The 25,745-nt window shown below is 43.7% G+C and overlaps 1 protein-coding gene across 1 annotated transcript in view; it reads left to right on the plus strand.

Annotated features, from left to right (window-relative positions):
- Window positions 1-427: 427 nt before the first annotated feature.
- Window positions 428-25,745, plus strand: part of LOC106588946 (cyclin-dependent kinase 6) — an 80,311-nt gene continuing 54,993 nt past the window's right edge. Inside the window, exons 1-4 of the mRNA XM_014178524.2 lie at window positions 428-1,351; window positions 2,144-2,486; window positions 12,186-12,321; window positions 17,963-18,130. Coding sequence (XP_014033999.1) covers window positions 2,263-2,486; window positions 12,186-12,321; window positions 17,963-18,130 — 528 coding nt within the window. The 5' untranslated portion in view covers window positions 428-1,351; window positions 2,144-2,262. The remainder of the gene's footprint in view (window positions 1,352-2,143; window positions 2,487-12,185; window positions 12,322-17,962; window positions 18,131-25,745) is intronic.

The following is a 25,745-nucleotide window of genomic DNA, read 5'->3' on the forward strand; positions in this document are numbered from 1 at the left end:
CTACTTTGTGACACTTCAATAGATTTAGAAGAAAAAAAGGTTTATCAAAGTTATAAGCTACCAGATACTAAATCTATTGTCACTGATTGTCACAAAAGCCCATGGATTCATTCTAAAGAACATGTAATAAACAGAATATCCATTGACATGCATAACAAACCAAAAAGTTATTGTTGATTTCGTTTTTTATTATTCAATTATATATCGTATTATCACAACTGAAAGATGCCTAACAGAAATCTCATAACAATTTTGGATAAATCTCTTTTCATCACACTTTTGAAAGACACATAACATATTTATGTTCTTCGATATTATTTTATGTGCCAAAATGATAATAATATACATATTTTAATTAGATCATTTACATACCGGTATTTTTTTTAAAAATCCAAAATGACTATCATCTAGGCCAGGGATGGGCAACTTTGATGGGGGTGGGGTCCACAAAAAAAAACTCATCATGGGGGGCATCTCACGTGAAGATGAAGCATTGAAAACATTGAAAATGACCACCCTTGAAGGGGTGCGTTGCCAGAATCCATACAGTCATTGGGAGAATCACCCCCTGACACAACCCAAGTCACTAGTCCTTGAACCGAACCTGACCTTATGGGCCAAAGGCTTGCTTGTCACCCTTCTTCCCCGCTGGTGTATTGTCAATGGAATAGTTTTCAATGGCCCGGAAAGATCGAATGTTCCATCAAATAAACGTTTCTTGCCGCCCAGATTTCCCCCCTGTCGTTCTGCTGGTTTTGACACTGAGGCAAACCCGAGAGAGAACTATGAATGATAAAGAACCAAGGAGGGCAACATAACTTAAAAGGAGGCGGTTAGTCTTTGTAGTCGGGAGGAATGCGGAAATGTTCCTGCTCTGTGTCAAACTTATCTGAAGGGGGTCAAGGCACATTCAGCCAGCGTGGGAAAGCGAAGAAGAGACGGAGCTCACAGGCAAGCGTTGCATATCCCGGGATAAATGGGGAAAAGAGAGTTAAAACGGGGAAAAACTGAGAAAAGCGTGGCTTGGAGAATATATCACGCTTTTGTCCTATGACCCCCCCCCCCCCCAAAAAAAAAGTTGCAGTAGGCACTGTGTTGTTGTGTAAGGCATACCCCCTCCCCCCGGTATTATAGTTGCTTTGCGTGAGCTGCAGTTGCAGAGGTGGGTAGCCTACTGCTGAGGGATGGGGGTTACAGAAGCGTGCACCATCCGACTACCTGTGTGGCCCGGCGTGACAGTGAGGGATCTGTGATGTGTTGTGTCTTAGTGTGAACATTTATCCAAAGGGGGCATGTTTCATAAATTCATGGACACGACCAATTGCGACTTTCACTGATAACATAAAATAAGGTAGGCTGAAATATTCATATTTTACTTTTTGTGTAGAAAAATGTATGTTGCATGCATGTCCTTTATTGTGATATTTTAAAAGCACGAGTTGCCAATTACGATGCTGCAATGTTTTAATTGTTGTAGGCTATTTTAAACGTTTATATATTTTAAAAAAAGTTGCCGTGCACAAAACGCATAGCGAAAATGTTGCATTATTAAACCACAACTCTATTAATGACATGGAAATGAGAGATGTGGTTAAATGGACTATAGGAAGTTCAGACAATACAATCAGTAGACAACCACGTGCTCGCAAAAGTTTGTCGCCTATAATAAACCATAATAGACTGGACACATTTGGGAAAAGATATCGGAGCCTGGAAAAAATATTTGTATAATAATATATAATAATTTTACTGAGTTTGCAGAGTTTATATTGTATTCTTTCAAGTTGGTTTGCTTGTTTTTCTGACTCATTCGTCTACATATCTGTGATTACGCGTGAACATAAAGATGACCTTATTGTTGTAATATGTACTGCATTCTGCACTTAGAGAACTTATGTAAAATTGTTTTAAAAACTGTATTTTTTTAGAGATGCCAGATGTTGTGTGATGTGAGGTAACTAGGACAAGAGATTCATACGCGTATTGAAGTGGGAGTGGATCAAGTAGAACGCATCGGGGTTCTAGTGTTGATAGTCGGAATAAAACTAAACTTGATAACACAATGTTGTGGACCTCCGTTTGACCAAAAACAGACAGACATATACGATGTTACCTCTGCTACCTCTGTCTTCCTTTAATTTAGGCATTGCATTGCGCCAACAACTATTTTCTGTGAGGATGGCTTTGTAATAACCCTGGCTCGTTACGTTCGTTGGGATTCCCCGCAATATTCTCAACAAGAAAAAGAAAAAAGACGCAAAAATGGACAAAGAAAGTGTAGCACAACAGTACGAGCCCGTCGCCGAGATTGGGGAAGGTGCGTATGGAAAGGTGTACAAGGCACGAGATTTGAAGAACGAGGGACGCTTTGTAGCCCTAAAACGAGTTCGGGTGCAGACGGAGGAGGAAGGGATGCCCCTCTCGACCATCCGTGAGGTGGCGGTACTGAGGCAACTGGAGGCATTCGAACACCCCAACGTGGTCAGGTAAGAAGAGATGGAGAGGGGGGTGCATCTAACAAGGTCCCAGATGTTACATTATCTTTTCAACCATATGCTATTATCACCCATGATATGTATCTCTTTAAACAACCTAGTCTCAGAGCATTTAGTATGATCTGTACGTAATTCCGAGACACTTCATTTAGTATGATATGTTACGTTTGATACTAAACTATATGGAATAGTTTTAAGCCGGGGGAGGGGTGGGGTGCAGGGGGGTTCTACTAAACTATATGGAATAGTTTTAAGCCAGGGGAGGGGTGGGATGCAGGGGGGTTCTACTAAACTATATGGAATAGTTTTAAGCTGGGGAGGGGTGGGGTGCAGGGGGGTTCTACTAAACTATATGGAATAGTTTTAAGCCGGGGGAGGGGTGGGGCGCAGGGGGGTTCTACTAAACTATATGGAATAGTTTTAAGCCGGGGGAGGGGTGGGGCGCAGGGGGGGTTCTACTAAACTATATGGAATAGTTTTAAGCCGGGGGAGGGGTGGGGCGCAGGGGGGTTCTACTAAACTATATGGAATAGTTTTAAGAAGGTCATACCAAGGATCATTAACTATTTGATAAAGAATTTTAAGACCCTTTGTAGTATAAAAAAAAATATTTGATGAACAAAAATATTTTTGGCCTTACTGCTATTAGCCCATACAAACGCATTGAATAACAAATTCACTACATGGAACGATAGCTAGTCCCCCCCAAAAATCTGTAGGAAGTTTCTTCTGAAGTGTCTGTCCTATATCTGAGCGATATAAGAAAGATCAGGAAAGTTAGCATTTTTTATTTGTACATTTTTGTAACCCCATATTTTTGGCACTAAACGGTCTCTATACTGTAAATACACTATATATATATAAAACGTATGTGGACACCCCTTCAAATTAGTGGATTATTAGTGGACTATTTCAGCCACACCCATTGCTGACAGGTTTTTTTTTACATGTATTTAACCCCTTATTTTTGGTACTAAACAGTCTCCATATATACTTTACTTCTGTTACCGGGGGACCTATAGACAAGTCTTGTGAGGCCCGTGGTTGTCCTAGAGCAAAACTGGCATGTACGTGTTCGTGAGAGTCTCACCTTTCTGCAGGGATGTCATATTAATGTGTATCCCAAACTGTTCGGACTCTACAGACAGAAGTTGGCAGATTGGCTGTACCGACTTCGGATGAGTCCCAAGACGCTTGTGGGGGTTGTAGAGCAAACAGAGAACACCATCGTGTTCGTGATCTTTCCATAGAGGGGTCATAATAGTTTCTAGACCACACCGTTCAGATGCTACAGACAATTTTGTCGGAAGACCGATTTTCGGGATGCCTCATGGTCTAGCTCTGTCACCTTTCACCGCAGATGAGGAAGTGCGACATCGGCGGATGCGGTAGATTGAGACGCGTCCAATGCAGAAACAGATATTTCTGGCTTAAACTGACAGATTTGTATGGGGATTTTTGTATTATGCTAATTCGATTTATGTGGGGCGCGGACATCGACTCTTGGGGTTAACCTCCTAAACTTAACCTTAACCCTAACCCTAAACCCTAGCCTAGCTAACGTTAGTGAGCTAGCTAATGTAAGCCACCTAGCCATAGGGCAGCAGGGAGCCTAGTGGTTAGAGTGTTGGGTCAGTAATCGAAAGGTTGCTGGCTCAAATCCCTGAGCTGACAAGGTAAAAATCTGTCATTCTGCACCTGAACACGGCAGTTAAACCACTGTTTCCCAGCTGCCGAAGACATGGATGTCAATTATGGCAGCCCCCCGCGCCTCTCTGATTCAGAGGGGTTGGGTTAAATGTGGAAGACACTGTTCAGTTGAATGCGTTCAGTTGTACAACTGACTAGGTATCCCCCTTTCCCTAGCCACCTAGCTAGAGTTCGTAACATATCATATGTTTTGCAAATTCATAACATATTGTACATTTAGCAAATTAGTAACATATTGTACATTTTGCAAATTCGTAACATACACTGCTCAAAAAAATAAAGGGAACACTTAAACAACACAATGTAACTCCAAGTCAATCACACTTCTGTGAAATCAAACTGTCCACTTAGGAAGCAACACTGATTGACAATAAATTTCACATGCTGTTGTGCAAATGGAATAGACAACAGGTGGAAATGATAGGCAATAAGCAAGACACCCCCAATAAAGGAGTGGTTCTGCAGGTGGTAACCACAGACTACTTCTCAGTTCCTATGCTTCCTGGCTGATGTTTTGGTCACTTTTGAATGCTGGCGGTGCTTTCACTCTAGTGGTAGCATGAGACGGAGTCTACAACCCACACAAGTGGCTCAGGTAGTGCAGTTCATCCAGGATGGCACATCAATGCGAGCTGTGGCAAGAAGGTTTGCTGTGTCTGTCAGCGTAGTGTCCAGAGCATGGAGGCGCTACCAGGAGACAGGCCAGTACATCAGGTGACGTGGAGGAGGCCGTAGGAGGGCAACAACCCAGCAGCAGGACCGCTACCTCCGCCTTTGTGCAAGGAGGAGCAGGAGAAGCACTGCCAGAGCCCTGCAAAATGACCTCCAGCAGGCCACAAATGTGCATGTGTCTGCTCAAACGGTCAGAAACAGACTCCATGAGGGTGGTATGAGGGCCCGACGTCCACAGGTGGGGGTTGTGCTTACAGCCCAACACCGTGCAGGACGTTTGGCATTTGCCAGAGAACACCAAGATTGGCAAATTCGCCACTGGCGCCCTGTGCTCTTCACAGATGAAAGCAGGTTCACACTGAGCACGTGACAGACGTGACAAAGTCTGGAGACGCCGTGGAGAACGTTCTGCTGCCTGCAACATCCTCCAGCATGACCGGTTTGGCGGTGGGTCAGTCATGGTGTGGGGTGGCATTTCTTTTGGGGGTCGCACAGCCCTCCATGTGCTCGCCAGAGGTAGCCTGACTGCCATTAGGTACCGAGATGAGATCCTCAGACCCCTTGTGAGACCATATGCTGGTGCGGTTGGCCCTGGGTTCCTCCTAATGCAAGACAATGCTAGACCTCATGTGGCTGGAGTGTGTCAGCAGTTCCTGCAAGAGGAAGGCATTGATGCTATGGACTGGCCCGCCCGTTTCTCAGACCTTAATCCAATTGAGCACATCTGGGACATCATGTCTCGCTCCATCCACCAACGCCACATTGCACCACAGACTGTCCAGGAGTTGGCGGATGCTTTAGTCCAGGTCTGGGAGGAGATCCCTCAGGAGACCATCCGCCACCTCATCAGGAGCATGCCCAGGCGTTGTAGGGAGGTCATACAGGCACGTGGAGGCCACACACACTACTGAGCCTCATTTTGACTTGTTTTAAGGACATTACATCAAAGTTGGATCAGCCTGTAGTGTGGTTTTCCACTTTAGTTTTGAGTGTGACTCCAAATCCAGACCTCCATGGGTTGATTAATTGGATTTCCATTGATTATTTTTGTGTGATTTTGTTGTCAGCACATTCAACTATGTAAAGAAAAAAGTATTTAATAAGATTATTTCTTTCAATCAGATCTAGGATGTGTTGTTTAAGTGTTCCCTTTATTTTTTTGAGCAGTATATAATACAAATTGTAATTCCTAACATACATTATCAGATGAAATAGGTGATGGACATCCACAAATGAATACATACCATACGAAACATAATATATCATACTAAATTTAGTCTTTCAGATTTACATCGAGAATAATAAAAAATGCTCTGAGACCAGGTTGCAACCAACAAGTTACTGCATAATGCCTTGCAGCGGTTTATGGAGTTGCCTTATTGACCTTTGGAAAAGTTGTTGTTTTGTGATGTACAACTACAAACCCCATTTTGATCCTGGTGATACTATAGTGCCATACAGTAGACTGTACATTATGTTTAAGAGCTTGGTGTGTCTGGAAGGATTCTTTGTGTGCAGCACCTGTGACAGACATTCTTGGGTGATATCTGTTCACCAGATTAATAACCTAAATAAATCATCCCCATCGCTGGTTAGAGTGGAATTTCACAGAAAAGTCAAGGAACTGCTGTTGGGAATGATAAGAAAGAACCATTTTGTGCATCGAGTCACACTAAGAGATACTGTATTGGGCTGATTTTGCCCCCATTCCAGTAGTCTACATATAAAATGTGTTGTTTTTAATCCTCCAGGCCACAAGACAACATACAGGGGTTGTTATGCTTTGCAGCTGTATACTCCCATGGTCCAATTTGGAGGTCAGTTCAGTTCGGCAGAGAAACCACGTCATTTACCGGCCCAGCTCAAGGTCTAACCTTGCCATTTAGCTTATAATGAGAGATTGAGTGCTTTTGGATTAAACTTTTTAATAATACTGTACAAATGTTATTCTAAGCCCTGCTGGTCACACTACAGCCTCTATTATTCTGTTCGTCTGAATAAATTAATATATTCTTCATAGAGATTCCGTGTATCGAAGGTTCGACAGATTTAAATGATGACACAAAATGTGTCCTTACTCCCTATACTTTGTGGTATGCTAATTTCTCCCATTCTGTAAAATTCTGGTTCCTATACGTTAGCCCAAGCTCAAATCCACACCAAAGGGCGTCTGGTCTGGTCTCTCTGTAAAGCTAAACAGCGCGGGAGAGAGTGAGCACAGAGCAGTGTGCATTCTGGACCTACTGTGTAACTACAGGCCTGCCAACCCCTGGATGTTTAAGAATGACACCCATTAGTCATCCCATATGCTCAGTGTCTGGCGAGAGGCTGCATTGTAGTGGAACAATCACGGTTCTGAGGGGCGTTTAACCCCAAGTTTCCAACAGGGTGGCTCGCTCGTTCTGTGACATCATGGGCGTATGGCAATAATACCTTGAATCCTCAGTGCAGGATTTACAAGCCTTTGTTAACAGGGGGTGTGGCACAGTGCATATTCCCTTTAGGCTACAAGGGAAAGAAGAAAAGGACTACCAGGTGGAGCAGCTTTCCCATGCTTTACTTCAAGACAATTCACAGAGATTACACAGACATCAACTGCAATTTTACTGTTATTACTACAGACCCATTGACTCTTTTGAAATATTTGAAGCTATTGAAATACGGATTTCACTGTAAATATGACATATTTTAAAATGAATCTAAGAATTACTGCATAAAAGCTACGTGGGATACGGACCTTATTGGCCCCATAGTGTCATTGAAGCAATGATAGAGCGATGTCAGTGAGTGGATAAATTCCATTCATGTTCTTGTCACACAAACTGATTGGTTGCCATGGTGAGAGATGCTGCTCAACCACATCTAGTGGTCGGTCATAGGCAGTCCAGACTGCTTCAGTTGCCATGACGCATCACGCGTTGCCCTGGTGCTCCTGAAGGAATCTTTGTCGTCGTCCTCGGCTCTTTGAGGTTGACACTGGACGTCTTCTCTAGGCTTTCACCCACGCTTCCCCATGGCACAACTGCCCAAATAATCTGTATGTTTGGGCTCGGTTTGTCGCCTACAACCACAATGTTGATGTGTTGGATGCTCAGGAGTCGCCAAGGGTTTCCCTCTTAAAATAGATATAATGTAGCTACAACATTATTATTGGCGTTGTCAGGATGGAGGCTATAGGATAGGGTTAGTGAGCAGGAGGCTAAAGGATAGGGTTAGTGAGCAGGAGGCTAAAGGATAGGGTTAGTGAGCAGGAGGCTAAAGGATAGGGTTAGTGGGCAGGAGGCTAAAGGATAGGGTTAGTGGGCAGGAGGCTAAAGGATAGGGTTAGTGAGCAGGAGGCTAAAGGATAGGGTTAGTGAGCAGGAGGCTAAAGGATAGGGTTAGTGAGCAGGAGGCTAAAGGATAGGGTTAGTGGGCAGGAGGCTAAAGGATAGGGTTAGTGGGCAGGAGGCTAAAGGATAGGGTTAGTGGGCAGGAGGCTAAAGGATAGGGTTAGTGGGCAGGAGGCTAAAGGATAGGGTTAGTGGGCAGGAGGCTAAAGGATAGGGTTAGTGGGCAGGAGGCTAAAGGATAGGGTTAGTGAGCAGGAGGCTAAAGGATAGGGTTAGTGGGCAGGAGGCTAAAGGATAGGGTTAGTGAGCAGGAGGCTAAAGGATATGGTTAGTGGGCAGGAGGCTAAAGGATAGGGTTAGTGAGCAGGAGGCTAAAGGATATGGTTAGTGGGCAGGAGGCTAAAGGATAGGGTTAGTGAGCAGGAGGCTAAAGGATAGGGTTAGTGAGCAGGAGGCTAAAGGATAGGGTTAGTGAGCAGGAGGCTAAAGGATATGGTTAGTGGGCAGGAGGCTAAAGGATAGGGTTAGTGGGCAGGAGGCTAAAGGATAGGGTTAGTGGGCAGGAGGCTAAAGGATAGGGTTAGTGGGCAGGAGGCTAAAGGATAGGGTTAGTGGGCAGGAGGCTAAAGGATAGGGTTAGTGAGCAGTAGGCTAAAGGATAGGGTTAGTGGGCAGGAGGCTAAAGGATAGGGTTAGTGAGCAGGAGGCTAAAGGATAGGGTTAGTGGGCAGGAGGCTAAAGGATAGGGTTAGTGAGCAGGAGGCTAAAGGATAGGGTTAGTGAGCAGGAGGCTAAAGGATAGGGTTAGTGGGCAGGAGGCTAAAGGATAGGGTTAGTGGGCAGGAGGCTAAAGGATAGGGTTAGTGAGCAGGAGGCTAAAGGATAGGGTTAGTGAGCAGGAGGCTAAAGGATAGGGTTAGTGAGCAGGAGGCTAAAGGATAGGGTTAGTGAGCAGGAGGCTAAAGGATAGGGTTAGTGGGCAGGAGGCTAAAGGATATGGTTAGTGGGCAGGAGGCTAAAGGATAGGGTTAGTGGGCAGGAGGCTAAAGGATAGGGTTAGTGGGCAGGAGGCTAAAGGATAGGGTTAGTGGGCAGGAGGCTAAAGGATAGGGTTAGTGAGCAGGAGGCTAAAGGATAGGGTTAGTGGGCAGGAGGCTAAAGGATAGGGTTAGTGGGCAGGAGGCTAAAGGATAGGGTTAGTGGGCAGGAGGCTAAAGGATAGGGTTAGTGAGCAGGAGGCTAAAGGATAGGGTTAGTGAGCAGGAGGCTAAAGGATATGGTTAGTGGGCAGGAGGCTAAAGGATAGGGTTAGTGAGCAGGAGGCTAAAGGATAGGGTTAGTGGGCAGGAGGCTAAAGGATAGGGTTAGTGAGCAGGAGGCTAAAGGATAGGGTTAGTGGGCAGGAGGCTAAAGGATAGGGTTAGTGGGCAGGAGGCTAAAGGATAGGGTTAGTGGGCAGGAGGCTAAAGGATAGGGTTAGTGGGCAGGAGGCTAAAGGATAGGGTTAGTGGGCAGGAGGCTAAAGGATAGGGTTAGTGAGCAGGAGGCTAAAGGATAGGGTTAGTGGGCAGGAGGCTAAAGGATAGGGTTAGTGAGCAGGAGGCTAAAGGATAGGGTTAGTGGGCAGGAGGCTAAAGGATAGGGTTAGTGGGCAGGAGGCTAAAGGATAGGGTTAGTGGGCAGGAGGCTAAAGGATAGGGTTAGTGGGCAGGAGGCTAAAGGATAGCGTTAGTGGGCAGGAGGCTAAAGGATAGGGTTAGTGAGCAGGAGGCTAAAGGATAGGGTTAGTGGGCAGGAGGCTAAAGGATAGGGTTAGTGGGCAGGAGGCTAAACATGCCTAAAGGAGATGGGTCGGAACTACACTACATGACGAAAAGTATGTGGACACGTGCTCGTCGAACATCTCATTCCAAAATCATGGGCATTAATATGGAATTGATCTCCTCTTTGCTGCTATAACAGCCTCCACTCTTCTGGGAAGGCTTTCCACTAGATGTTGGAACATTGCTGCGGGGCCTTGCTTCCATTCAGCCTCAAGAGCATTAGTGAGGTCGGGCACTGATGTTGGGCAATTAGGCCTGGCTCGCAGTTGGTGTTCCAATTCATTCCAAAGATGTTCGATGGGTTTGAGGTCAGGGCTCTGTGTGGGCCAGTCAAGCTCTTCCACACCGATATCGACAAACCATTTTTGTATGGACCTCGCTTTGTGCATGGGGGCATTGTCATGCTGAAGCAGGAAAGTGCCTTCCCCAAACTGTTGCCACAAAGTTGGAAGCACAGAATTGTCTGGAATGTCATTGTATGCTGTAGAGTTAAGATTTCCCTTCACTGGAACTAAGGGGCCTGAACCATGAAAAACAGCCCCATACCATTATTCCTCCTCCACCAAACTTTATTGTTGGCACTGTGCATTGGGATAGGTAGCGTTCTCCTGGCATCCGCCAAACCGAGATTAGTCCATCGGACTGTCAGATGGGGAAGCGTGATTCATCACTCCAGAGAATGTGTTTCCACTGCTCCAGAGTCCAATGGCGGCGAGTTTTATACCACTCCAGCCGACGCTTGGCATTGCGCACGGTGATCGTAGGCTTGTGTGCGGCTGCTCGGCCATGGAAACCCATTTCATGAGGCTCCCAACGAACAGTTATTGTGCTGACGTTGTTTCCAGAGGCAGTTTGGAACTCGGTAGTGAGTTTTGCAACCGAGGACAGAACTTCTACTTCACGGCTGAGCCATTGTTGTTCCTAAACGTTTCCACCTGACAATAACAAAACTTACAGTTGACCGGGGCAGCACCAGCAGGGCAGGAATTTGACAAACTGACGTGTTGGAAAGGTGGCATCCTATGACGGTGCCATGTTGAAAGTCACTGAGCTCTTCAGTAAGGCCATTCTACTGCCAATGTTTGTCTATGGAGATTGCATGGCTGTGTGCTCTATTTTATACACCTGTCAGCAACGGGTGTGGCTGAAATAGCAGAATCCACTAATTTGAAGGGGTGTCCACATACGTTTGTACATATAGTGTATGCTCTCTTGATGTGTGACCTTGTCTGAGACCTAAAGAGTTGCGTTTGCTCCCAGATATATTGCCTAGGCGTTTAGCTCAGTGGACTAAGGGGTCTTGTGGCATGCAGGAGACCTGGATTCAAGTTTCAAGTTTTAACGTCACGTGCCAAGCACAGTGAAATGCCTTTCTTGTAAACTCTAAACCCAACAATGCAGTAATCAGTATCAGCCTGGCCGGTTACAGTTACAGCATGTTTTTAATAACGCGAATGCCAAATCAATCACTCTGTCAAGGTGTTCAACTCTCAACTGATCCTATTGTGGCTACTGTACTGTGAAGTCCGCTATTGCACACATACTGGAATAAGGGCTAGGAGATCATGTTGCCAAAATGTCCATCAGTCACGAGTAAGGAATTTCAGATCGGTTCCTTTCGTTTAGCTAACAAGGCCCAGTATGTGAAAGCATTGCTTGCATTCTTTCAAAACTGTCAGGAGAACTAGTCTGGGCCTGGTTTCCAAAAAGCATTGTAAGGCTAAGTTCATCTTAGAACCATAGGATCCTAAGCTTTGGATGCTTTTGGGAAACCGTACCCTGGACAGTTAACTGACACTATAAACTCATTTCTCCCCCTAACTGAAGCTAGATTGTTTAAATAGATTAGATCTCTCTCAGGTTTTGAATTATGCTAGGGATCCTATCAAGTGTCTATCTATATTTCAGAAGCAAGTTTACACTGGAAAATATGGTTTGTCATAGATGGTGGTTATAAATGAAAATACTTTGTTATTCCTCTTAAATGAAAGACTGATGACTTTATAACCTCTATTTACTTGTGAACTATTTTATGGACTACTTGCGATCCTTTTACAAACCCTTTATAGATGATTTTATATAGTGTTACCATGAGATCTGACTGACATTAACCATGCTAAGCAGGAGTGTTCACTCTGCCTCTCTCTCTGCAGACTGTTTGATGTGTGTACTGTGTCTCGGAGCGACCGCGAGACCAAGCTGACCCTGGTCTTTGAGCACGTTGACCAGGACTTGACCACGTACCTGGAAAAAGCCCCTGATCCTGGGGTGCCACCTGAAACTATCAAAGTGAGTCTGTCTAGGGGCAACTTCTTAGTAAGTTTACACTAAATTGAAAATTCCCTACTGTACTTGTAAGGTCTATGAATATGTGGACCTTGTTTTTGCAAAGTATCCTGGGAATATTTCTTCCTGGCCCAGACAGGAACTGAGGATGGAACTCCCAAACATCAGACAGCATTCAGGCTTTTTGAAGGGCAGCACATGTGGCATATTGGGTCCTAATTAGAGGGCCTCGGCTTTTCTATTTTCATTCTGGTCCCTCACTTCACTGTGTATCTAAAGGAGGAGACGCTCTCTGTGTGTTTGTGTGTGCGTGTGCGTGTGTGTGTGTGTGTGCGTCTGTGAGTGTGTGTAATCATATGGATTGACAGAACTAGGTGACACTGACAGAAGGCATTTCTTTATGTGCAGTGTCTCATCGTGTGTCAAACCTCAATTTCCTGTAGGCTAAAGAATTGCCTTCAGGGCCAAACACATTTACATTTACACACTAACAAACCAGAAGTCATCCTGACTATCAGACTAATCCGGAAGTAATCCAGTTATTTGCTAGGGTGCATCTGAAATGTCACCCTATTCCATATATAGTGCACTACTTTTGACCAGGGCCTATGCATTATGTAGCCTATGCATTATGTAGGGAATAGGGTGCCATTTGAAACACAGACCCAGTATCCGCAAAAGGTAGGAAGCGGAAGTGATGGCAATCTCTTTCTCTCTCAACAGTTAGTCTCTCCCTCTATTTATTTATCTCTTTCCCTCTCAACAGTTAGTCTCTCTCTGTATTTCCCTGTAGCTCAGTTGGTAGAGCATGGTGTTTGCAACGCCAGGGTTGTGGGTTCGATTCCCACGGGGGGCCAGCACAGAAAAAAAAAAATGTATGGAAATGTATGCATTCACTACTGTAAGTCGCTCTGGATAAGAGCGTCTGCTAAATGACTAAAATGTAAAATGTAAAAATGTATTTATTAACCTCTTTCCCTCTCAACAGTTAGTCTCTCTGTATTTATTAACCTCTTTCCCTCTAGACAGTTAGTCTCTCTCTGTATTTATTAACCTCTTTCTCTCTCAACAGTTAGTCTCTCTCTGTATTTTTTAACCTCTTTCCCTCTAGACAGTTAGAGAGAGACTATTTATTAACCTCACCTTAGCCAAATACATTTAAACTCAGTTTTTCACAATTCCTGACATTTAATCCTACTAAAAATTCCCTGTCTTAGGTCAGTTAGGATCACCACTTTATTTTAAGAATGTGAAATGTCAGAATAATAGTACAGAGAATTATTTCTTTCAGCTTTTATTTTTTTCATCACATTCCCAGTGGGTCAGAAGTTTACATGCACTCAATTAGTAATTGGTAGCATTGCTTTAAATTGAAAAACGAGTTTTAATGACTCCAACCTAAGCGTATGTAAACTTCCGACTTCAACTGTACATAGTACCTCAACTAACCGGTGCCCCCGCACATTGACTCTGTACCGGCACCCGCCTGTATCTATTGTTCTTTTTTACTGCTGCTCTTTAATTACTTGTTACTTTTATCTCTTATTCTTATCCGTATTTGTTTAAACTGCACTGTTGGTTAGGGGCTCATAAGTAATCATTTCACTTTAAGGTCTACACCTGTTGTATTCGGCACATGTGACTAATCAAATTTGATTTGATTTGAAAGCAAGCATGGAAGACCACTTGTTGAGCGGGAGAGAGATCTCTCCCATTCATTTTCAACATCCAAACAGCAGCTGGAGCGATGAGGGACAATGGAAAACGATCGAGTACAAGATGACAGTGGCACCGTCCCTTTTATTTCCATGAGAGTGGACACTGCACAGTAACACTCCTCCAGACCAGAGGACACCAGATTGCAGACCCCCACCCCCCACTGCCCCCTTTCAGACCTACAGTCAGACCCACCGTATGGTAATTGATCAAAGAGGCTCCAGGAATCAAATGAGCTGGAAGGACATCAAGCAGCCGGTCTCTGTCCCGCAGCCTCCCCCAGCCTTGGAGAGTGCGGCTGGGCTAACGCTGGGCTTCGTGCCCCTCTACCCCCTCCTCCACCCCCAGATCCCCCATCCTTCCCCGTCTCCAGGCCTGGCCCTATCAAAGCCTGGTTAATGAAGCATTACGCTAACTGGCAGATGTCCTGTATTGTCACACGGTTACATAAAACAATATGACTGCGTCTTGCTTATTAGCATGACAAAAGGGACTGCACTAGGGGATGCCATGTTTTGACTGCTTTTTCTCTAGGCTACTTTTTAATTTTTATTCTTGGGTATCGCCTGCCTTGTGTTTCCTAGCTAGCTATCTCTGGTCGAGGTGCTGTCATAGACCGTTAGGGTGTTGGGCAACTCGTTGCTCTGTGTCACCTCCTGTCACATTGGTTTGCAACAGGTCAGGTGTTTTCTCATACCATCTGCAGACTGGAGACTAGATATTAATGTCAGTCTGATAGTTTGACATTATCCCCAGCCCTACAAACATTGTTATTAACAACTAAAATCTATTAACTCTTGACAAGCAACGGTATCATTCATCTTCACCTGCATCATCTACTACTGAATGACTGTTATATGAATGAACTGAAGCAGGCAGGGGAGATGGTGCGCCATGGGGGCCTTGTTGTTGTTTGTATGTTTGTCCTCAAGTCACACTTCTGAGATAATTGGCGTTTTGTAGGAAATGCTGTTGAAAGGAAACATGTCGCAAATGGCCATTTAAAGCAAACAGAGAGGAACTCATGGGGGCGATGCCATTGTATCAAGTCCCTAAATAACTGCCTCTGCCGCTGTCTGTTGGCCTCGTAGGTTACGGGTGGATGGAGATGCAAAAAAGAAGGCCTGTTTACGCTCTCTGGCTGACATGCGCAAGGGACCCTCACACACACTGCTTACGCATGCACACACACACACCACACGCACACACACACACACCGCACACAAACACACCGTACACACACACCGCACGCGCACACACACAGACACACACACACACATTCCCTCTGCCCTGTCTCTTCTCTATTCCGTGCAGAGGCTCCTGTCCCTTCCCCTTGGCCCTGGTCAGCCCCGCCCGTTTGAAAATGTTTTCTGCTTGAGTGTGCAGACCATTGTTTCACCTCTTTTAATCACTCACCAGCTGCTAGGGTCAGAGAATGGAGCCCCTCCGCAAGCCCAGGTCCATGTCACTTGTGAGGTCTTGGTGACGTGTTTCTGGGGGGGGGGGCACCGCTGCCTGCTGCAACCCCAGCAGTAGGTCGATTCACGTCTTTCTCTCTCTTTCTCTCTCTTTCTCTCTTAATCTTCCCCATCTCTCTATCACTCAAACAGCCCCCACCTCTGCTATCACCATCAGTTCAGTCCTTATGTTGTTGTGCAAGTTCCACCAGAGAGTAGAAATGGCCGTTGAGCCCTTTCAGTTTAGCCCTCCTCTTAGACTATTTCTGTCTCTCTCTTTTTACTTTTATTTCTCTCTCCCTGGACTGAGTGCTTGTGGGTATTAGGGCCACTGTGGGGCCGTTCCTGGCTGCAGCTGGAAAGAGTGGATCTCCAATGAACAATCCACCTCAGCTCCAGTCCAGCCAGATGCAGGAAGAGAGGGAGGGAGGCAGAGAGAGGCCCACCACCAACAGATCAAGGCAGTACCCAAATGGCACCCTATTAACTATGTAGTGCACTACTTTTGGAACAGGGCCCAAAGATCAGAACTACACCCTCACAGCAACATGTATTTCCTGCTCTGCTCTCCCTCCACAATTGTGTCAGTTATCAACATCTGCCACACTTGGGCTTTAAAGGGATACGTTCTCTTTTCTTCCTAGTCGACAAGCTGCTGCACCGCGTGCAAGGCCTCAGTGATTTCACTTCACTCTGTGGGACTTTTCATTTAGGTTTTCAGTGTTCTGAGACCCGTTGGCTGATTTAGAAGAGAAATAAATGTTTCTTACTATCGTTACCTTACAGATTACAGTGATATGCATACTGTACACACATGATAATGAACTGCATTAGTATTGGGGCAACCATCCAACACCAATGTGTAGCAACAAAAACAGATTTTAAAAATGACCTTTTGTTTTAGTACCATTGAACCCTCTATACCAAGGATATCAGGTGTCTTTTTTCAGTGTCCATGTGTCTTGTATCCGTAAAATCATGACAAACTGTCAGTGTCCATGTGTGTTGTTGAACCTGTTAAGACTGTGTCTGTGTCCATGTGTCATGTTGTACCTGTTAAGACTTTGTCTGTGTCCATGTGTCATGTTGTACCTGTTAAGACTGTGTCTGTGTCCATGTGTCATGTTGTACCTGTTAAGACTGTGTCTGTGTCCATGTGTCATGTTGTACCTGTTAAGACTTTGTCTGTGTCCATGTGTCATGTTGTACCTGTTAAGACTGTGTCTGTGTCCATGTGTCATGTTGAACCTGTTAAGACTGTGTCTGTGTCCATGTGTCATGTTGTACCTGTTAAGACTGTGTCTGTGTCCATGTGTCATGTTGTACCTGTTAAGACTGTGTCTGTGTCCATGTGTCATGTTGTACCTGTTAAGACTGTGTCTGTGTCCATGTGTCATGTTGTACCTGTTAAGACTGTGTCTGTGTCCATGTGTCATGTTGTACCTGTTAAGACTGTGTCTGTGTCCATGTGTCATGTTGTACCTGTTAAGACTGTGTCTGTGTCCATGTGTCATGTTGTACCTGTTAAGACCGTGGCTGTGTCCATGTGTGTTGTTGTACCTGTTAAGACCGTGGCTGTTTTCGAATACCCATACTAACATACTGTATACTACATACTTAATGAGTATATACTACATACTATATACTATTAGTTAATTTTAGTATACTGTAAACGAACGGTATCCTTGTAGTTGAGTGTACTAGTGCTTCGATGTGTCTACCGGAATTTGATACTGTTGCAATGCAACTTCTTGCTAGCTTGTTAGCATAGCTAACAAATTACGAGCTTGACATCTTACGACTTCTTTAACAATGTTCATTGAGAACGCACAACGACTATACCACTTAGCTAAGCTAAGAATTACTTGAAAAATCAAGTCAATAAATGTTGGGTTGTTTAGTTAGATAGCATATAGTTAATATACTGGCAAGTTTGAAGTATTAGCAGCCAACTAAAGTTAGGTAGCTAGCTAACATATGGTGCATACAAGAAACTTCTGTAATGAAATGCTATGCAGTTCGTAAGGCTAGCGCAGCTAACAAATTGTCAAATTACATTGCTCAACATTTTCTTAACATTTGTCATAATTAGTTAAAGCAATGAATTTGTATGCTCTCTCGTCGGACTTTGGCTGCATATTTTCCGCCATTTTCTTGAAATCTGAATATGTTGTGAAGCCACGCCCATTTTCTGAAGAATTGCATTATGGGCCCTAAATGCATGGAAGTAGTGTCCACTGCTAGAGTACTTCGTATTTTGACGAATGTAGTACGACATCCGTAAACTTTTAGTATGAATATATGTATTATGCTATGACCAATAAGCATACTACATACTAAATGTATGCCACAAATAGTACGGTTAGTGCTGTTAGTGTGAGTATTCAAACACAGCTTGTGTCTGAGTGTCCATGTGTCATGTTGTACCTGTTAAGACTGTGTCTGAGTGCCCATGTGTGTTGTCCTAACAGGATATGATGTACCAGCTGCTGCAGGGACTGGACTTCCTGCACTCACACCGTGTGGTTCACCGGGACCTGAAACCCCAGAACATTTTGGTCACCAGTGGAGGACAGATCAAACTGGCTGATTTTGGCCTCGCCAGGATATACAGCTTTCAGATGGCCCTGACCTCTGTGGTGAGAACCTTACTGTTATAAACCTGTTATAAACTGTTATAGCACAGATGACATACACATTTCAGATGGAACTGACCTCTGTGGTGAGAACCTTACTGTTATAAACCTGTTATAAACTGTTATAGCACAGATGACATACACATTTCAGATGGAACTGATCTCTGTGGTGAGAACCTTACTGTTATAAACCTGTTATAAACTGTTATAGCACAGATGACATACACATTTCAGGTGGAACTGACCTCTGTGGTGAGAACCTTACTGTTATAAACCTGTTGTAAACTGTTATAGCACAGATGACATACACATTCCAGATGGAACTGACCTCTGTGGTGAGAACCTTACTGTTATACACCTGTTATAAACTGTTATAACACAGATAATATACACATTTCAGATGGAACTGACCTCTGTGGGGAGAACCTTACTGTTATTAACCTATTATAAACTGTTATAACACCGATAATATACACATTTCAGATGGAACTGACCTCTGTGGGGAGAACCTTACTGTTATTAACCTATTATAAACTGTTATAACACCGATAATATATACATTTTAGATGGAACTGACCTCTGTGGTGAGAACCTTACTGTTATAAACTAGAACATATACTCTTATATCACCCAATACTGATTATGTACTATATCACCCAATACTGATGATGTACTGAGTAGAGACTATGCCTGACCAGCATATTAGTGCTGAGCGATTAGTGCTTTTTGAGGTTGGTTCGGTTTCAGTTAAATTATTAAAAATATTATCACGGTTTTCAGTTTCGGTTCAATATATTTTTTAGCATGAAATGCGCTATGCGTTATGTGGATTGAATGCTGTGACAACACAGAATAAAACATGTAATAGTGACAGCACATTACTGCTTATCACTTATTAACCATCGTTTATTCACATTATTTTAATAAAATATTTCAGTTGTTTTGTATATTATATGTACATTTGTTTTATATGATGACTTTATTTCATTCCAAGTCATCATCTCATCTCTATAGAGCTGCTGCCTATGTTGTCTGACACAATCACTATTTTAGTAGTTCTTCAAAGTAAATAAGGCATACTTTTATGACTGCTGAATACCAACTATCAATCACTTAGATTAGATCATGTATTTTCAGGTAGAGATACTGTACCTCGCGAAGCAAATGCTCTTTATCTGTCTCGATAGCGCGTTCTCTTCTCTCCCTCTCCGTGTCTGCCCCACACCAGAGAGGTTTCACTCTCGACAAAATCTGTCCAATATAAACCCAATGTGTTTCTATGGGCTTATTTTGGACCTAGCTTCTGCTTTTCCGCCTTTGGGACAATGACTCCCATTGTTAGGGCGGAGATATGAGCGTCAATCAACACACTACCCAATAATGACAAAGCAAAAACAGGATTTTAGAAATGTTTGCAAATGTATTAAAAATATAACATTTACATAAGTATTCAGACCCTTTACTCAGTACTTTGTTGAAGGACCTTTTGGCAGCGATTACGTCCTTGAGTCTTCTTGGATATGATGCTACAAGCTTGGCACACCTGTATTTGGAGAGTTTCTCCCATTCTTCTTTGCAGATCCTCTCAAGCTCTGTCAGGTTGGATGGGGAGCGTTGCTGCACAGCTATTTTCAGGTCTCTCCAGAAATGTTCGATCGGGTTCAAGTCCGGGCTCTGTCTGGGCAACTCAAGGACATTCAGAGACTTGTCCCGAAGCCACTCCTGCATTGTCTTGGCTTTATGCTTAGGGTCGTTGTCCTGTTGGAAGGTGAACCTTCGCCCAGTCTGAGGTTCTGAGTGCTCTGGAGCAGGTTTTCATCAAGGATCTCTCTGTACTTTGCTCCGTTCATCTTTGTCTCAATCCTGACTATTCTCCCAGTCCCTGCCACTGAAGAACATCCCCACTGCATGATGCTGCCACCGATTATGGTCATTGTAGTTAATTACCACATTTTCTTCGCTAAACTATGTTGAATATTGGCCAATTGGAAACTACGACTCCCTACTACATCACACAGTTTTAGCGTGATCTGATTTCTTTCTAGAGAAAGTGCGTATTTTTTTTTAAAAGTTTAACCGACGTCGGTCAGTTAGTTGTTTAAAAAACAAACCTCTGTGGCGAGCATCTTAAAGGAATAATCCACTTAAAACCACAAATTCCTATGATTTACATAAAAAATGCAAATATGTGAGAACAGTTTATGTTGTGAAAAAAATATTGCATTTTGTCGTTATAATAAGTTAGTAAGCAACATGTGTGAATTCGACTACAAAACCCACAATGCAATGTTCTCTCTAGAAAAGCTGTCTAGCTCGCTAGGTAGCTATCAAGAAAACATAACTACACACAATAATACCAAAGTCAATATCAGCATGTGAAGAAGTTAGCTAGTTGTAAATCCCTAAAACAAACTTCACTATCAATTTAGGAGTTACAATATCACCATGTTCAACCTGGTAGAATAGATTGCGTTTCTAGAACAAAGCTGTGTGAATCAGGTTGCAATGGCAACGCTCAAGGGCCCTGCGCGCCTGCAAGCAGGGAGAGGAGAACACAGTTTTGCGTCGTGGTAGTTTAAGGAAGAAAGGATATTAATGTGATGGCGCACTCTGCACTTTGGGGACATTTGAACAAAATATATACTGTGTTGTGATGATATAGACAGATGGATTGGTTCTAGAGAAGTTTGCCCATACCATCTATTGGCTTATTTGGCGATCTGGACTGCAGGTAATTGTTTTAAAAGCATTATGAAATGTGATAGTTTGTTATCCCCTGTATCCAGTGACGGGAACCTTGTCTTGATGACGTATCACGTCACATTTCATTTTTAGGGTGGATTATCCCTTTTATTCCAGTCTGTGCTCCGTTTTCATGACAACCCCCAAAAAGTTCCTGGTTTAACGTTATGGTATAGAATAGACTATATCATGTCAAATACATAGTTCACATACTTAAAAAAATATATTTTCCCTATTCCATTGGTTCAGTTTTACAGGGAAAACCAAGACCTGAAGCTATTTCACATACTGCTACATACTGTATAGCCAGACTGATTCCTCTTCCTACAGTTTCACTAGCCAGACTCCATAGTCTCAATCAGGATACGTCTGATTAAGCCAGACTACTCTTTATGATGAGGTATTTACTGTAGATGACAGATAGTCAAATGATGTATTGGGAGTTGGACTGTGTGCGGTACATTCCCAGTGAGACTACTCTCCCTTTGATATCAGGTATTTAGATAGATAAGAGATTAAATAACAGAGGTTATGAATTGAGACTGTATGTTACTTCCCAATGTAAAGCATCATTTTATAGACTACTTATCTACCTCAGCCCACTTCAAAACAAAATACTTTCACCTGGTACAAACGACTGGCTTCAGGCCCTTACTCTGAAAACCTAATCTCTCTCTCTTTCACCTCCTCCTTCCTCTCTCTCTCTTTCACCTCCTCCCTCCTTCTCTCCTTCCCTCTCTCTGTCCATCTTTATCTAATTTTCTTCTCTGCTTTTGGTCGGTTAGTGCACTCTTTTTTTTTAACCAATTGGGTGAACTTCCACTTACTGTATGTGTGGTTGCGTCCCAAATGGCTCCCTATTCCCCTTATAGTGCACTACCGTTGACCAGGGCCGATAAGGCCCATATTGCACTATAGACCTATAGTGAATAGGGTGCTATTTGGAATACAGACTATGTTTTACTGAGCTGGTCGACCAATGAGAAGAGAAGTATCCTGAGTGGGAGGTGAAAGGGAGACTATAAAACATTGGTACATGAGGCCACAGAAGGACAGAGAGAGAGAGAGAAGGCAGGACGGTCTCCTGAGACACAGATGAAAAGCGGCTAATGTGATGTAGCGGGCACTGAAAGGGCACCAGTCGGCAGGCAAGAGAGAAGAACAGTAAACGATATGGTGTAAAGTGAGAACGAAGGAAGGGCCAAAGAGAATCCCTGAAGTGAAGTGGACGTGACAAGGATGAAATGGATAAAGGAGGGAGCTAGGGAGGACAGAGAGAGATTGAGTCAGAGAAGCCCTCCTCCTCCCACCTTTCTTCCATCAAGGCTTTGAAGTGGGACTGTCTTGCACAGCCAGATCGCTCCAAGTTGACTTTGAAATTGTCTTGAGGACGTCGGGAAAGGCATTCAAAATTAGCCACTAGGGGCCACAGTGAGCGATATTACCTGGACAGGGGTGGCGGATGGGTGTAGTCCCGTGACTTCAGATCTGAAGGTCACGTGTTCAATCCCAGTGGTAGACACTTGTTGTTTTAACCCTATCCCAAACCTTAACCCTTAACTTAACCATTCAGAATGAACACCTAAACTTAATGTTTAACTCTATCCCAAACCTTAACCCTTAATTGAACCATTCAGAATGAACACCTAAACTTAATGTTTAACTCTATCCCAAACCTTAACCCTTAACTTAACCATTCAGAATGAACACCTAAACTTAATGTTTAACTCTATATCCCAAATCTTAACCCTTAACTTAACCATTCAGAATGAATGCCTAAACTTAATGTTTAACTCTATCCCAAACCTTAACCCTTAACTTAACCATTCAGAATGAATGCACCTAAACTTAATGTTTAACTCTATCCCAAACCTTAACCCTTAACTTAACCATTCAGAATGAATGCATAAATATAATGTTTAACTCTATCCCAAACCTTAACCCTTAACTTAACCATTCAGAATGAATGCATAAACATAATGTTTAACTCTATCCCAAACCTTAACCCTTAACTTAACCATTCAGAATGAATGCATAAACATAATGTTTAACTCTATCCCAAACCTTAACCCTTAACTTAACCATTCAGAATCCCATGACACCTGATCCGAAGGTCGCATGTTCATTATTCGTTTTTATCTCTATTGTTGTCACTTATTTTCTTTGGTGCAAATAAATTTAACCTAACCCTATTCCCAGTGATAGGAATAACCCTATTCCCAGTGACATTTTTTTTTAACCTTAATGATTAGTTGATTATTTGAATCAGCTTTGTAGGCCTAGGGCAAACACCAAAACGTTCACCCCCTTTGAGAAACCCTGACTTAACCATTCGGAATGATGCGGAGCAGGAGGAGGAAACCAGGGTGTCAAAATCTCCAACATTTGAGTTGGGAGCAACTTCGAAATTTGACGTTTGAAGAAAAATTGAAAATTGTCAGAATCTGAAGTTAAATTGGTAAAACTGTGAAATCTTGTTGGTTTTGCACAGGGCTCTGATGTCCAGATGTAGCAGGACAGAGGAGTACATACAGAGAGGACTCTAAAAGGTCTGAAAGGGAGAGATGGGAGCAGGACAGAGGAGTACATACAGAGAGGACTCTAAAAGGTTTGAAAGGGAGAGATGGGAGCAGGACAGAGGAGTACATACAGAGAGGACTCTAAAAGGTCTGAAAGGGAGAGATGGGAGCAGGACAGAGGAGTACATACAGAGAGGACTCTAAAAGGTTTGAAAGGGAGAGATGGGAGCAGGACAGAGGAGTACATACAGAGAGGACTCTAAAAGGTCTGAAAGGGGAGCAGGACAGAGGAGTACATACAGAGAGGACTCTAAAAGGTCTGAAAGGGAGAGATGGGAGCAGGACAGAGGAGTACATACAGAGAGGACTCTAAAAGGTCTGAAAGGGGAGCAGGACAGAGGAGTACATACAGAGAGGACTCTAAAAGGTTTGAAAGGGAGAGATGGGAGCAGGACAGAGGAGTACATACAGAGAGGACTCTAAAAGGTCTGAAAGGGGAGCAGGACAGAGGAGTACATACAGAGAGGACTCTAAAAGGTCTGAAAGGGAGAGATGGGAGCAGGACAGAGGAGTACATACAGAGAGGACTCTAAAAGGTCTGAAAGGTAGAGATGGGAGCAAGGCGAGATGAGACTTTTTAGATTAGCAGACCTTAAGGGTATTTCAGGACTAACTGAGGACATTCAGGACTAACTGAGGACATTCAGGACTAACTGAGGACATTCAGGACTAACTGAGGACATTCATTTGACATTATCTGTGGGAATTGTGATGTGAATATATATATATAGTATTATCACTAATACAAAATAATGTCTAGGGTAGACATGGTTTTATTTCTAAATGTTTTAGCATCAACTTTGCTAAGCACTACCTAGAGAAGTAAACAGACAGTCAAGTTAAGATCCAATGTACCTGCCTGGCCAGACTCAGTCATGCTGTCAGTCATGTGGTCTCCCTCTGTGGTTCTATTTGCTTGTCAGAAACTGGCGTTTGACTTGTTTTATGACTGATGAGACACGGCCACTTCATGTTAGTTTGCCAGTTAGAGCTTCTGTTCAGGAAATTCACCTGGGAATCCACCTTAGGCATCGGGAACAGAAATACTGACCCTCTGTGTGAGTGTGTGGGGTGGAGTGCAACGTGAGCACAGGACCTTTGTTCCAGATTGTGTTTGTGTGTGTGTGTGTGTGTCTGGAATCCCCCTATCTCCCTCCACAGTGCTGTGTCTCCTCTGACACAGATAAAGAATGCACTGCGGTTACTGTACTCTCACTTAGTATGCAAAAACACAACCCATTCACAGTGCTAGACGTACACACATACAGGCAGAAGGGGCAGCCAACAGCCCAGGAACATACAACTCATTACCACACCTGGCTTCCCTTAAGTCATTCCAAACTACCAGGTCACTGAGAAATGTTGTCTCTGAATAGAAGAAGATATGACTATTCTGTCTCCATCACAGTCAGAATATGATTCATAATCTACTTTCTAACAGAGTATATGAGAGCTGAACTTGCATAAGGTGCAAAAAAGGCCTGTTGGATTTTTCTTTCATCAACTGAAACTGGTCTAAAGGCAGTTGACGGTTTATGAGAATTGAACTTCTCTTTTATGTGTTGTATGTGTGATGGTGTTGCTGCTTCCCTCAGAGGCCCCCTGATATTTCCTGCCATTGAGTCCCACCTCTACCCCTCCACCATCCCCCGCTGAGTGAAAGGGTGACTCATGGACCACCCATCGGGTGGCGCAGAGGTGCAGATCAGGCTGACCCTGGGAGTAGCCGGGGGTTCGATGTTTGGTTGATTGTTTTATTATTGACCTCAGCCTCCTGACACCTGATTGTCTGTCTCTGAGTGACAAGCTGATGTGTAAAGCTGTAGAGTTAAGCTGACGGCTTAGGAAAGAGGAAAAGAGATAACCAAGTGCTTTTTCCTCCCATCAAACTGAGGATTATCAACCTTTTGCTTTTGTCATAAGATACCTGCATAAGGAGCACATTGCGGGGGAAATGTTAAAAACCCCCCAAAATATTTTGGCTCCTAAATCAAAAGCTTTGACATCTTGTCCCCCCACCCCAGACCTAACCCTTAATGGTCTATTTCCTCAAAGCATATTTATAACAATATAGCGCCTCATCATTAGAATTTATTTGGCCAGTGGGGGTTTCCCTGACTGTCTGTCCATTCATACCACGGCCAGTCATTGTAATGTGAATCAGACTGATTGGATTGCCCCATGAAAGCCATTAAGCTAGGTCTCCTTCTCAGGCGTACACACACACACACACACACGTTCACACACACACACACGTACACACGTTCACACACACACACACGTACACACGTTCACAC

The sequence above is a fragment of the Salmo salar genome, chromosome ssa27 (assembly GCF_905237065.1).
Source record: "Salmo salar chromosome ssa27, Ssal_v3.1, whole genome shotgun sequence".
In the NCBI taxonomy this organism is placed as follows: Eukaryota; Metazoa; Chordata; class Actinopteri; order Salmoniformes; family Salmonidae; genus Salmo; species Salmo salar.